This window comes from Rhinolophus ferrumequinum, chromosome 8 (genome assembly GCF_004115265.2).
Source record: "Rhinolophus ferrumequinum isolate MPI-CBG mRhiFer1 chromosome 8, mRhiFer1_v1.p, whole genome shotgun sequence".
NCBI classification, from domain to species: domain Eukaryota; kingdom Metazoa; phylum Chordata; class Mammalia; order Chiroptera; family Rhinolophidae; genus Rhinolophus; species Rhinolophus ferrumequinum.
The window spans coordinates 82,632,114-82,646,922 of record NC_046291.1 but is presented as its reverse complement, the minus strand read 5'-3'; the positions used below and the strand labels follow the sequence as shown (position 1 = coordinate 82,646,922).

The window sequence follows — 14,809 nt, the reverse complement described above, 5'->3', positions numbered from 1 at the left end:
TGCTTACACCCATATGAAGACAGACTGAATGAACAGATATATCACCTTAATTTTCTACTTAACTTCCTTGGGGTGGTTAGGGTAGGTGCTATTATCTTTATTTTACAGTGGGAATGTGAAGTTCAAGAAACTGCCCAAGATCACACACCTTTTTTAGAGAAGCTACTGTATGAGTATGTGCAGCCATCAGTGAAGACTGTGAAATGGGGACTTTAGCACCATGAGCTCTGCACCCTTTGCCTGAGGGATAAGTAGCAATGAGCTAAAAGGCAGCCATAACTATTACAGTTTGGTGGATTTGAGTGGCTTCATAATATTCTCTTCATTTCTGTGTCACGTCTGTGTCGACAGTACTTTTTGCCCACCTCCTTGGTAACAGGGATTATTAATGTACACCTTTTCCATTCTAGTTGTTGGGAAGGTCTTGGAAATTACTGAACTACCTGATGGAATAACTCGCATGGAAGCAGAGAAGCTTTTTGGGGAACTCTTTAAAATTGGCGCCAAGATCCGGTGGCTGCGGGACCCCCAGTCCCAGCCCCAGCTGCGTCGTCACCCGCTGTGCTGTGGCAGTGGGGACAATGCTGTCAGTTCGGAACGCTCCAAACCCAGTGACTTGGCCTCCACGTACACCGTCTTAGCCACATTCCCCTCCATTTCCGCTGCGCAGAATGCATTGAAGAAACAAATTAACTCGGTTAACAAGTTTAAACTGAGAACAAGCAAGAAGCACTATGACTTTCACATCCTGGAAAGGGCGAGTTCTCAGTAACAGCCACCTTGGACCCTTGGCCTTTGTGACTCCCCTGCCCTCTCCCGTCTTTAATTGGCTTGGTATTGGAGCTTCTGTTAACATGATAGAGACTCCTAGGATGTGCGGTTACGGCGTTACAGCTTTTGTTGAAGACAGGCCAGTGTTCCAGCAAAGGGAGGGAATACACACCTCACCCCAAGTGACTGTAGGAATCCACATCGGAGTGATACAGAGTTAGCAGCTTTTTCTGAGGAAATGCTGTTCAAATGCCTCCTAACTTTTATAGTTATTTTGTTTTATATTTCTGAATTCTTGTATCAGATCCAAAGCTCTATTGTACAGCAAATTATTCTTCAAAATGATACAACCAGTTGCAACCTGTATTTCTTTTTTGCATCCAGCACAGTGTGACCCAACATAGAATTTGGGGGGAAAAGAATGCAGCAGTGGGATAACCAAGTCAAAACCATGTGCTATCTTTTTGAGGGGCTGAAGGGGGTGACTAAGGAGAACCCACAAATAGATTACTCTTCCCCTGTATCTCTAAACACAGAAATGCTTTCCAGGAAATACAGAATTTCTTCATAGGGTCCTTTCCTTATTCATTTAGGTGGTATGAACATTAAGTGTAAAGTAAATTATGTTCTCAATGCCTCTTAATCAAACCACTTAGACTCAAAGGGGAATAGGAATCATTCTAGGCAGGAAAATCCACTTTTTTTTTTTTTTTAAGTGTCCCTCCAATAACTGCCACTTATTTGCATTCCCCTCCCCTCCTTGTGGATTTTTTTTTTCACCTAAGAAAATACATTTGATGAGTGCTGGAAACTTAAGTGGTTCAAAATATTTTCATTGTTTGCAGCGGATCACTGGACATCAAAGATTCATTGCACTTTTGAACAAGGAACCTTTTTTTCAATTTCTGTGTAATTTGCAAGGCTGTACAATGTGTGCTGATGCAAGCCTTTTTCAGTTCAAGAGAATAAATGTTTACAAATATAGATCCACTTTGTCTTTTGTAAATTAAAATTACCTTTTTAAATGAGTGTCAGTATTAAAGACTTAACCTGTCTTGGAGATTTCAGTTTCAGACTTAAAGAATGACCGGAAACCCCTCGTTGTACAAATGTTTCACAGAGCATCGCTTTCTCTGTGGGAGTGAATCCCGTGAGTATGACCCGTGTCATTTTGTTCTCTCAAAGTTAATACCAATCATTTGTAAACAGTTTTTATTAGTAGGAACATACTTACATAACTAAAAATAGAACATTGTTTGGTTAGATAACACATTTGTGTTTTTAGCCAATAGACTGAGCACCCAGTTGTCCAGTTTAGCTGAAATGCTTTATGGACAGCTTCCCCCATTTGTTAGCTGAGCAAGGTGCTGGGAAACCCAAAAGGTGGGGCGGGTCTGCCATCTGCAACCTGTCTGGAGCCGGGTTTGCTTCCAGCCCTGGAGGCGTGTTGACTTTACTGCTCAAGACCCACAGGTGTTATCAGACCGGCCCAGAGGTTCACTCACTGCAGAGTATTTGTCAAGACCTTCTTGGCCCCTGGGAACCCCAGGCCTCCCCACAAGCTGGTGCATCCCGATTATGAATATTGTACTCCTGGGAGAGCACGTTGGAACTGCCTTTGAACCATATCGGATTAGGGAGCCATACACAGAGGAGGAAGAGTGAGGACTGAAAAGTCATTCCCAAGATCTGTTGAATTTTTATTATTTTTCCTGTAGGGAGTCAAAGATGGAAAAGATAACATAATTAGGACCAGCATTGCAGCAAAATTATTACTCAGTCACACATGGGGATGGAGACCAAAAAAAACACAACCATAACACTGTGGTTTATTTCAATTCTCTGAATATTTTCTTTAGCTCCTGCAGTAAGAATCCTAGTAAACCTAAATGGGATTTCTTTTTTAACTGAGGTATAATTGACATACAACATTCATTTCAGGTGTACAACATACTCATTCAACATTTGTATATATTGCAAAGTGGTCACAATAAGACTAGTTAACATCCATCCACCTCACAGTTTCAACTTTTTTTTCTTGTAATGAGAACTTTTAAGATCTACGCTTAGGAACTTTCAGATGTACAATGCAGTATTATTAACTATAAATAGTTAAACCATGCTGTACATTAAAATCTAAATTTTTGCTTTAGACCCTTGGTTCACCCTGTAGGAGTTTAAACCTTCCCAGAGGAAATCAGAACGAGGTTATTAAGTCAGCTCTTAGCTACCACCACTACCCCCACCCCATTTCCTGATAAGCATGTGGAAATAGTTATGAACTTGCCAAGAAAAGAAAAAATTACAAAAATATACACACATTCCCTAGACTATATTACCCTGTTCTTTTTGTTCTTCTAGAAAATGATTTCACCTATAGAAAACGGGTGGGAGGAGGAGGCACACGCAGGAGGCATTTAGGATGTGATCTGACCCAGACTGTAAATGTTCCTAAGGACAGCTTCAAATGTCCCACCTCCCCAGCTGTGGTTTCCCCCAGAGCACTGACCACATTTAGGGGCAGACAGTACTTTCACTAATAAAATGGGCTATTACCTGTGCCTATTAGCAGCTCCAGCAGCCCCTTCTTTGGGAATGACAGGTAACTTAATAACTTTCTGTCCACTTCTGCTACTGTATACGTTATAAAACTGAGAATATGACTTAGGATGTTTATACCATTGGTCCACAGAGAACATGGATATATTGGGTATGTTTGTGAATCTAGAGCACAAAGTGTGTTTGCCATGATGCCAGCAGTGATTAAAAATAACTAGCTTGTCATCTGAGCTGACGACAAAGATCTGAACACCCCACCCCACCCCCAACCAAGCTAAAAATTTTTCTGATCCCACCAGGGAGGGACCTGTGGCCTGTGAATAGTGTAGAAACACAAGTCTCAGTAGAAGTCACAGTGCCGAGTGGCTTGGGAAGAGTTAAGCCAGCATAGCTGCGGTAACCTCAGGAAGCAGCTGAAGAGTTTCTTCCCATGTCAGCAACAGGGAAAAACCCAAGTAGAAGACCTCAGCAGAGACCAGCCACAGGGCCTTTGGGAAGGTGGCCACGTCCCCGGATCCTGGTCTACCGCCCACCCAACAGATAGTGAGATGTGGTGTATGGAGACGAAAGGCCAAGAGGACAGATGCTTTATTCCGGTGCCCAGTGCAGTGCTGGCATGAAGGTGCTCTATACACGGTGGCATGGTTCACAGTTGGCCCCATGTTGGAACTCTAGAAGTCTTTGATGAGCTGATGCTGAAAAAGCACGAAAGGCTCACATGTACCCATTCAACCCACAAGTAGGTAACAACTGTCCTTTACCCCCAAGCCCACATAGGCTCAGGCTGCACAGTGCGTATTTATTAGTTATTGTCCCCTTTAGTGTCTACACTTGGATTCATTTTGGTTTGATTTCACCAGCATAAGACTATTGGAGGAGTATAAGGAAAAGACAATAGGAACTTCAGAATCAGAAAACTGATGAAGGTTGGCTCTACAGGGAGAAGGAGAAGTATCGAAATAGATCATTAGCTACCCCCCAAAATAGATCATAATCCCACCCCCCAAAAAGCAGCACTGTTTCAGCTATCTCTTGCTGTTTAACAAACAACCCAAAATTTAGTGATTTAAAGCAACGATCCTGTGAGTCAGGAATTTGGGCAGGGCTCAAAGAGGATGGCTAGGCTTTTCTCCAGCTGATAACAGCTGGGCCAGGCTGGGCTGGGCTGGAAATTCCAAAATGAGCTCACTCACATGCCTGGGATCTCACACGTCGGGGCCAGGTGCTGACTCAGCTATGATGCCTCATTCCCTACGTGGACACTGCTCAAGTTGTCTCCTCCAAGGCAGCTCTGTCCACGTGGCTTTTTTATCCAGTGGCATAGCCCAGACTTATTTATAATCACTGTGATGCACTCTGGACCCCCAGAACTTCTAACTGGAAGTCTGTACTCTGACTCCCTTCACCCATTTCCCCAACCCCCTGCCCCTGGCAACCAACTACTCTGTTTTTGTAAGTTTTAGATTCTACATGAGTGAGATTGTGTAGCACTCGTCTTTCTGTGACTTATTTTACTTAGCATGATTTCCTCAAGCTTCATCCATGTTGTTGCAAATGGCAGGATTTCCCTTTTTTTTTTTTCTTAATAGCTGAATAAGTAAAGTCCTCTTAAAATCTAGTCTTGAAGTCCCAGAATGTCATTTTTGTTGCATTCTATTGGTTAAAAAAAAAAATCATAGGGCCAGCCCACAGCAGAGGAAATAAACCCCATCTCTTGATGAGAGAAGTGGATAAAAGGCATGTAGAATTTGGTTGCAGCCGTCTTTGGAAACAGTTTAACACAAGAAGAAATAACACGAAAAGTCCCATTGACTCTGCCTGCAAACCAAATCCTGAAGTTTCTCAGGATATCCAGGATTCTCTCCATTTCTATTACCACCACCATTGTGCTTGAACTACCGAAATGGCCTTGCTAACCAATCTCCCAGCTTCTACTCTTGTTCCCCTTAACTGCACAGAGCAAAAAGATCTGAAAGATAACCCAGCTCGTGTCATTCTCCTACCCAAAATCCCTCAATGGCTTTCTATTACTAAAAGAGTAAATGTTTTTTATCTTGGCGTACAAGGATAAAAGATTTGTCTTATTTGTCTCTATCTATAGGAGAAGCCAGAGAGAAGTGCCATACTATCTTTACTTAGAAAAAATCAGTTGTTGTGAGTGAAGCTTACAATATATTTAAATGTTCCTTCCCTCCTTTTAAAGTCTTATGTGCATCCGTAAGCCTTACATAGTAACTAAACTAACCTCTTACTGGTCACTAGGTGAGTGATTATGCTTTGTATAAACAATTTACTTTTTCTACACTTTTCACTCCTTTACTCAAGAAAAAATAAGAACAGAAAATATTATTTTTCCTTTACATGTTTTGTATAGAAATGGTTTTGCAATATTAAGTCATAGAGCCTCCTCTAGTGGTAAACAAGAACAAACTTCTACAGAATGAAAAAAATGTCTTTTTTTTTTTTTTTAAAGCATGGTGTAGGACTTTATATTTCAAGGTGACATTACCAATCCAGCATCAGTAAGAAATGTCCTTTTAAGTTTAAAAAAAAAAAAAAAGCCCTTTTATTTATTTTTCAAGCAATGGTAAAGGGTTGGCACTGCGTCATTTACCTTCTTATGAACATTGGAATATATTTAAGTGACCAGAGTTAAGGATTCAGTTTGTGATGGGTTTTGACCTGTGCAAATTGAAATAGAACCTTTGTGGTAGCAAACGTTGGGCCTCAAGACACTAATAAGTCATTTGGTTTGCAAAGGAAACAAGGCATTGTGGGGGATAGAAAGAACATTAAGTAGAGTTGCCGCTTTTCATCTTTTGGAGGAAAGAAGACATATACAGAAATTTAAATTTCATATTTTATACAGAAATTTAAATAACTGTATAAAATAAAGTGTTCACAAGATAAAACAACCATGAGGAACTGTGCACTGTCTCCAGATGTGTCACTTTACCTGACCAATTGTCTCAGGTTCTTACATAGAAGGGGTACTGAGCAGATTAGTGTAACACTGGCCAGTGTTGTTTGCACACTTAACGTCTGTCTGATGCCAACTGAACGTGTACAACAGAGCAGGCTCACTCAAATACTTGATGCTGCCAGAGAGTAAAGAAAGGAGTGAAGCTTAGAGGCAGGCGGGGAGGTGGAAAACTAGAATGCACGGGACTTTTCTAAAACCTTGTGCAGGCCTAATAAACACAGCAGGAGACCAGATACAGTCCATGGGCTCCAGCACAAATGCAGAAGCAAAACATCCAAAGATCCACATTGCCAAGACAAAGAGTTCAGGGTCCTCTCTTGGGTCCTGCAGGATCTCTGTTAATCAAACCTGAAGTGGTGTTCGGTCACAGACGAGATTTTAAGAGGTGGAAGGCCAGAGGATTTATGGTCAGCCAAATGAGATGGTTCCCCATCTCAGCCCAGAACCACTGTGAATAACCTCTTACGTTTTTGATGACAAGAAGCTCAAGTTTCTGCCTTCACACTAGAGTCACGCAGGTGGGTTACGTTGCTGTGGTGGGAATTCTTCCAATGGTCAAGCACACACCAGCTGAAACCTGACCTTCCCTCTTCACTGCCTCTAGATCTGGTAACAGGCTTAGATCTGATATGTAAGATCCTTCAAAGAAGAGCTCATTGCGATGAAACCACTCTTGTATCAAAGCAGCCCATAAAACCTTGGAGCCCAGCTCATGGGAAATCTTTCATCTCTCCAACGGAGGGGTGAGTGGTAGTGAGAAGGAAAAGAACAGGATATAACTCATTTCTTAGTTTGCCTGCTGCACACCAATAAACGAACTTCTGTTACAAGGGTCTGATTGTAAAACGGCCTAACTTTTCATCAGTGATTCATGTCCATTTGAAAAACTTCTTCCAGGAGGCCATCCCTGTCCCTCCCTTCCTCTCTGCAATCCCTGTACATGGTTCTTTGATTTTACTCAAACCAATACTTTATGGTCTCCTCTTCCTATATTGGTCTCTCCCACTGACAAACAAGACTGTTTGAGGACAAAAATAGTATCTGTCATTAATCAACTAACATAGTTTTTTCCCAGCACCTGATCTAAATATTTGTTAACTGAGCATTCTGTGCAAGAGATACAGTGCAAACAAAAATAGAGATGGTGAGAAATAGGGCCTGAGACTTATTTACAGTGAGTAAATTAATCAGGTTGGCCTAGAGAGCTCAGGTGGGGAAGTAGAAGAAATGAATGTTGAAAAAGTAGGTCAGAGCCAAATTGTAGAGGATTTTGAGTGTTGGACTACAGAATTTTTATTTTTGGAGGCACTACACAGCCAGTAAAGCTGTTTAAGCAGGAACCAACACACTGAAAATCATTTGGGGGAAAGATGGATATGACATCATTTTGTGGGATAGACTGGAGAGAAGATGGAAAGAGTAGTTAGGAAAGTTGTAAGCATCTTTCAAGTGATTAGGCTTCTGTCTCATTTGGGCTCACAGAAACAGACTGAGAGATCTGCTTGCAGGAAGTTTATTAAGGAATGAATTGAACTACGTTGGTAATAACATTGGTAAAATGCACATATAACAGATAGGATGACCCCGGGTGGACAGCTGGAGCTAGGCGGCCCTTTGGAAGGCAGACTGAGGCAAGGAACCCGGGCCTTTGTGCCCTGAGCTGAGTGAAACTTTCAGAGAAGGACACGATTTGAGCCTTTAGCAAACGACATTCCAGCAGTCGGGGTGAGTGCGTGCTCTGGTTCTGATGCTGGGCTCTGGGTGGGGCACCTCATATCCACCACATTGATATTAGAAGGATTTAAGATAATACAGAAGAACTGAAAGGCTACTTTAGCTGGTTGCACACAAATGTAACGGGAGGAGACTGGTTTCACTCTACATGATGGATGAAAGAAGGGTGTGTGGATTCAGGAAGGAATACGTTCTAATTGAATTTGACAATATTGGACTTCAAAACTGAAGAGTCTCAAAGAAATCAGGAATTTCTCTATTTCCTGACTGATATTTTTTCCCTAGAAAATTTAACATTTTAAACTCCCAGTCTTTTCCCCACCCTGCCCTCCAAGCCATTGCCTCCCCTGCACCCTTTTTTGTATCCATTGTCCCGTCTGCATTCACTTCTCTTCCCGTCAGTTTAGATTCCATGTTCCAGTACATTGCTCACTCTTGCTAATCTCCTGAATTCCCTTGTCCCTTTGTTCTTTCTCATCCCAGCCCTGGATAAGTCCAGGTCTCCACTTGGCCTGTGCCCAGGGATCGAGTGGCCACTGGAGCAAATCACACCACTGGGCAAATTGGAAAGGGTCACCAATTTCACCCGGCCCTTAGCACTGCCTGGCACACTATATCTGCCCCCCACCCTGTCCTTGCTCTCCAACACTCATTAGTATTATTTCAAACCTTGTCCCCTACCCTCAAGGTGCCAATTTCCTTACCTCCCCCAATCACTCTCAGCCAATGACCTCTCCTTCATAGGGAAAAGTTAAGCCTTTAGATGAAAACTTACCGTTTTCTTATTGTCAACATATTGTCCTGCATTGACTTATTTATGTCAAAAATTCTTTTTCCTCTCTTGTCCCTGTTAAAATGGCGAGGGTTTCTCTTCTGTCTGCCTGTGCTGTTGATCCCATCCCCGCTTGTTTCGAATGGTGGTGATTACAGGAAGCAGTGTCCAACTTACAGCAGCCTAACCAATGAGGACATTTATTATCTCACGAAACTTGTGTTATCAAGGGCCCGAGTGCTTTCCGCATTCTATTCTACCGTCTCAGAGTGTTGGTAATGTCTTCCTCGTGGTCACGAGGGAGCAGCGGCAGTACCGGCATCACAGGCACACAGCCGCCTCCAGCAAAGAGAGGCTGTGCTTTCTTCCACCGGATTCTCCTGCTTCCCACAAGGTCCTGGCTGCAAGGGGAAGTTAAATAAATAAGAAAAAGAAAAGAAGAGGGGCCGGCTCGTGGCTCAGGCGGTTAGAGCTCCATGCTCCTAATGTGGAAAGCTGCAGGTTCGATTCCCACATGGGCCAGGGGGCTCTCAACCCCAAGGTTGCCAGTTCGATTCTTCGACTCCTGCAAGGGATGGTGGGCTCCGCCCCCTGCAACTAAGATGGAACATGGCACCTTGAGCTGAGCTGCCACTGAACTCCCAGATGGCTCACTTGGTTGGAGCTTGTCCTCTCAACCACAACCACTAGGTTGCGGGTTCGATTCCTGCAGGGGATGGTGGGCTGCGCCCCCTGCAACTATGATTGAAAGGACGACTTGGAAAAAATCCTGGAAGTACACACTGTTCCCCAACAAAGTCCTGTTCCCCTTCCCCAATAAAATCTTAAAAATAAAAAACACAAGTCCCTTTCAGTTTCCCCTGTCTGCCAGCAAAGAAGAATGGGAGTGGAGTAGAAGAAGGATTGTTGAGTGGGCTACTAGCAGAATGTGCCACATATCCCATGTTCCCTTCCATCGCCCCAGGGACCTCCCTCTTTCCAGTGTATTCAAACACTCTCCTAGTAGCCCTTTCCATCAGTTTCGTTATGTACAAGTCCTTCCAATCTTTAAAAAAGCTGTCTTCCCCAGTCCAAATCCCTGACCAGCGAATGTCCTTTCTTCCCTTACACTTACTGAAACCCTTCCTTCCCTCCCCTTGCTCTTCAACCCATTGCCATCTGGCTTCCGCACAGAGGAACCCACCAAAACCCCTCTTGCTAAGTTGATAATCACCTCTATGTTGCTAAAAACAATGGCCATTTAAAAATCTTATCTAAGTTGACCGAACAGCAGCATTCAGTACAGCTGCTTCTCATTCCCTTCTTCTCAAAACTTCTCTATCCTAGTCTTCTTTGGTACCATACTCTCCCATTTTCTTCCACATACCCTCTTCCCCCAACTTTCCTGAGTCTCCTTTTCTGCTTTTCTATACAACCCTGTAGATATTAGTGATCTTAAGAACTCAGTCACGTACTCTTCTCTAACCTCACTTTGCACGCAGTGACGGCATCCTCCACAACCTCAATTATCCCCCGTATGGACAGAAATCTCAAACTCTTATCTCTAGTAAGAAATGTTTTCTGAGCTCCAAATCTATTATCTATCTGCCTACTTAACATTTCCATTTTAATATCTCTCCAGCACTCCAAATACGTGTCTAATATTGAACTCACATCTTCATGCACTCTATTTTGTCAGATAGAAGTATTGCAACTCTAGCTTTTTTCTCATTTCTATTTGCATGAAATATCTTACTCCAACCCTTCACTTTCAGCCTGTGTGTGTCTTTTGATCTGAGGTGAGTCTCTTGTATACAGTATATGCTTTCTTATCCACTCAGCCACCTGTGTCTTTTGATTGGAGCATTTAATGCATTTACATTTAAAGTGATTATTGATAGGTACATAGTTATTGCCATTTTTTAAATTTGTAGTTAGATTGTTTTCATCTTTCTTCTGTTTACAGGAGCCCTTTTAATATTTCCTGCAATGCTGGCTTGGTGGGAATAAATTCCTTTAGCTTATTCTTTTCTGGGAAGCTTTTTATCTCTCCTTCTCAATTTTAAATGATAGCCTTGCTGAATAAAGCAATGTAGATTGTAGGCCTTTGTTTTCATCACTTTGAGTATCTCCTGCCACTCCCTCCTGGCCTGCAATGTTTCTGTAGAAAAGTCATTTGATAGTCTTATGGGAGTTCCCTTGTATGTAACCCTCTGTCTTTCTCTTGCTGCTCTTAGGATTCTCTCTTTGTCTTTAAGCTTTGCCATTTTAACTATAATGTGTCTTGGTGTGGATCTGTTTGGGTTTATCCTTGTTGGAACTCTCTGCACTTCCTGGGCTTGTATGTCGGTTTCCTTCACCAGGTTAGGGAAGTTTTCAGACATTATTACTTCAAATATGTTCTCAATCCCTTGCTTCCTCTCTTCACCTTCTGGTATTCCTCTGATGCGCATGTTGTTGCGCTTGATGTTATCCCAGAGGTCTCTTAAATCATTTTCATTGTTTTTTATTCTTTTTCCTTTTTGTTGTTCCATTTGGGAAGACGGATCTCTGCTAACTTGTCTTCTAAGTCGCTGATTCGATCCTCTGCTTCATCTAACCTGCTGGTAATTCCTTCAAGTGTGCTCTTTATTTCAGTTTTTGTATTCTTTAGTTCTAACTCATTGTTCATTATGATTTCTCTATCCTTCTTTATGTCGTCACTAAGCTCCTTAAACATTCTTATCATCAGTGTTCTGAACTCTGTCTCTGATAGGTTGGTTACCTCTATTTCATTTGGTTCCAATTCTGGAGGTTTCTTCTGTTCTTTTATTTGGGACATGTTTCTTTGTTTCCCCATTCTGGCTGACTCTCTGTGTTTGCTTCGATGTATTAGGTAGATCCCCTAGGGTTCTTAGTTTTTGCTGGGTTATCTTATGTAGTATGTGTCCTTTATATTTGATTTGCACCACTTCCTTCTTCTCTGCGTGTGCTCCAAAGGTGACTCTTGTGTTGTGTATATCGTCCTGTTAAAGTTGATCTTTAATTGCTTTTAGCTCGTGAGTAGGTGGGATTGACTCCTAGGCTGACTAGTTGTCAGACTTGGCTCTGCCCACAGCAGGATGTTCTGCTGCGTGAGGGTTGACCGCTTAAATGAGGTTTGGCCTCTATGGGCTCTTGTAGAGAATTCCCTCTGGGTGTGTCACTTGTAGGTCAAACCGGTAGTACTCTGGTTTGGTCTGGAGTTGACTTCTGGGTGTGTTGAATCTTGTGCCTCTTGAACTGGACCCTGGTTTAGGGCACTTTCAGACCAAAGCAAATCACCAAGCACAACAAAAACATCAACAACAACAACAAAGAAAAAAACCAAATACATTCACAAGTAAAAACAACCGACAACCCACACTCAACACAGGCAAAAATATCAGATATAAAAATAAAACAAAACAAAAAAAGCAGCGCCAGTCTTGGCTTAAGCCCACAAGTAATCTCCAGGTTGTCCTCTGCTGTACCAAAGAGTCCTCTGTGTATTGTGCAGGCAGAGCCAATCACCTGGTGCCCAGAGTGACCTTGGGACTGCAGATTTAGATGTGTGGGGCTAAAGGGTCTGGATGGTAGTTTCTACAAAGTCAGTGCAGTTTCTGCTCTTGCCTGCACATATGCGCACTGAGAGTAACACAACCAGCCCAGTGCCCAGGTCTCCTGAGTCTTAGGGCACTTCGTGTGTGTGTGTGTGTGTGTGTGTGTGTGTGTGTGTGTGTAGGGCGGGAGATTTCTGAGCTGCTGAAAGCCCAGACCTGCGTCTGCTGCCTACTGCTGATCCCTGGGAGTGTCTCTGCAGTTGTAATTGCCCTGCCCTAGGCAGGCCAGAAAGGGTGGGGGCAGCGGATGGAGGAGTCTTCTCTCTCCCAGCCCAGTAGTGTCACACTCTTCCCTCAGGCCAGAAAAGGTGGGGGCTGGGGGTGGAAGAGTCTCTTCTCTCCCAGCCCAGTAGTATCACACTCTTCCCAGCCTCTTCCCAGGGTCAGAGCTGCACTGCATGCCGGGTCTTCCCAGATCCTGAGCACTATAGCTCCTCTGTAATCTGACACTACTGCTCAGTTCAGGGGCCAGCTTAAGTCTCTGGAAGAGCAGGGGTAGAATTGGGAGAGTGGGGGGAGGGGCTCAGGTATGGAGTTTGTGTCCTTTGTCCAACCTAGGGCCCAGTTGGAGGTCTCCCCTGAGGTTACTGCCTCAAATGCTGGATATGCTGCTCTCTCGGTGTGGGAGAGATCAGCTGTGGGACGCAGGGAAAGAGCCCACCTCCTGGCTTTTGTGTTCTCTGTTCCATCCTGGGACAGCCTGCTTCTCCACAGCCGTGAATTTGGACCGCGTCTCCACTCCGCTCCCTTCCCTCTTCCCTGCTCGCCCAATTTGTCCACTTTCAAGTCATCCTCATATGAGTCTCTTAGCTGTTCTGTGTGATGAGCAGAGAGTCCTTTGATGGGTTATAGATGTTCAATTTGTGGTAAGCTCTGGAGGAGAACTCAAGAAGTCCGCCTCGCTGTCGCCATTCCTGTGACGTCAACCAGAAAGGCCATTTCTAACCCCACTAATCCATGTTTAGTCAATCATCACACTTCTGAAGTGCTCAGAATCACCCCTCTTGTGGCATTCATCATCACAATCACTTGTTCAGGGTCTGCCTTCCTCTTTAGAACAGTCCTAAGTCACAAAGGCAGGGCCTTTATCTGACTGCCTTATCTCCCTATTACCAATGCCAGATGCAAGGCCTACCTCACAGAAGAGCAATAAACATTTGATGGATGAATGAAAGGCTATGTATGAGTCTTATATTTAATTCTAACGTTAGGAATAATTAAAGACATTGCTCTACTGAAAGAATTTACAGGATGATTGAATTTTAAGAAATCCATTTAAAGTTGATGGTGAAGATGGACTTTAATTCTTCTTGAGGAAGGAATGGTGTCCTATATAAGCAGCAACTGTCTGTAATCAGTATTGTGTTTCAGTTTATAACAACATTATATGAGAGGCCTGATTGGAAAAAAGTAAATAAAAATTGGAATGCAATCTGTTAGTTATTTTTAGGTTAAATATTTATAGAAAAGGGGTGTTTTCAGATATAGCACCTCCTTAATCCTGCAAAGATTGTCAAATGTTATACTGCTGGAGAAATTTATTTGATGTAGAATGTATGAGAGACTAGTGTATGCAACTTTAAATAAACCATACAAGCCTCTTTAGCTAGTAGTTACTAGAGACCATGTAATTTCCTGAAAGTATGAAATATAGATCAGTTTTCATTTTAATGGCAACCAACCATAAAGTGCCATACCTTCATTAGAGAACATTCTCACATAAAATTGTAAACAAATTCATTGTCTATTCTTCTCTTTTGTATTACCACAGAAAGTAGCTGAAAAATAAATGATCTACTTTCTGCTTTTGAGTTACTTTAGAAAGCAGCTGTGGCAATAGCATAGCTAAATGTTTTGAGGTTTTGGAATGATCTCCAGTTAATGACTAGGAAATTGCTCAAGGCCTGCATTCTACCGATACCCTCAGGTACATGGGCTGTATGGTATTACATAAGGTGATTGTCGTGGTATTTATCCTGTCTTTTCTTCAAGTTGGGCTAATCAAATTCAATAGAAATCAAAGCCTCGCTCTAAATCCCTACAAAGCCCATTGAGTTCCATACCGAGAGACACCAAACCCTACCACACAATGGCCACTAATCGTAATATTACATCGTTCCCCAATAAGCAGGTTCCACTCAGCCACACTTAAGGTCTCAAAGAGGCAGAGGACAGCATCACCCTGTCAATGAGCGCCAGTGAGAGCCACATCCTCTCCTCCCCTTTATAGATTGTGAAGTCGCTCTCTCTGCTGCCTCCTTTAGCCGTGCCCCAGAAACCACGGTGACATTTTCCATACATTGAGGTAGAACAGGCCTAAGAAAACTACAACTCCCGTCATGCCTCATGGAGGTGTCGCCAACGCGCCGTAGCGGTTAGTCATCGTTCCTA

General features: G+C 43.0%; 1 protein-coding gene across 15 annotated transcripts in view; it reads left to right on the top strand.

Moving 5' to 3' along the window:
* Window positions 1-1,755, top strand: part of R3HDM1 (R3H domain containing 1) — a 169,811-nt gene extending 168,056 nt beyond the window's left edge. For 14 of the 15 annotated variants that reach the window (XM_033112151.1, XM_033112147.1, XM_033112150.1 and 11 more), the window contains one exon: window positions 411-1,753. In XM_033112151.1, coding sequence (XP_032968042.1) covers window positions 411-772 — 362 coding nt within the window. In that variant the 3' untranslated portion in view covers window positions 773-1,753. Of the gene's footprint in view, window positions 1-410 lie in introns of all 15 variants that reach the window. The other variant, XM_033112141.1, reaches the window with a different exon arrangement.
* Window positions 1,756-14,809: the final 13,054 nt, after the last annotated feature.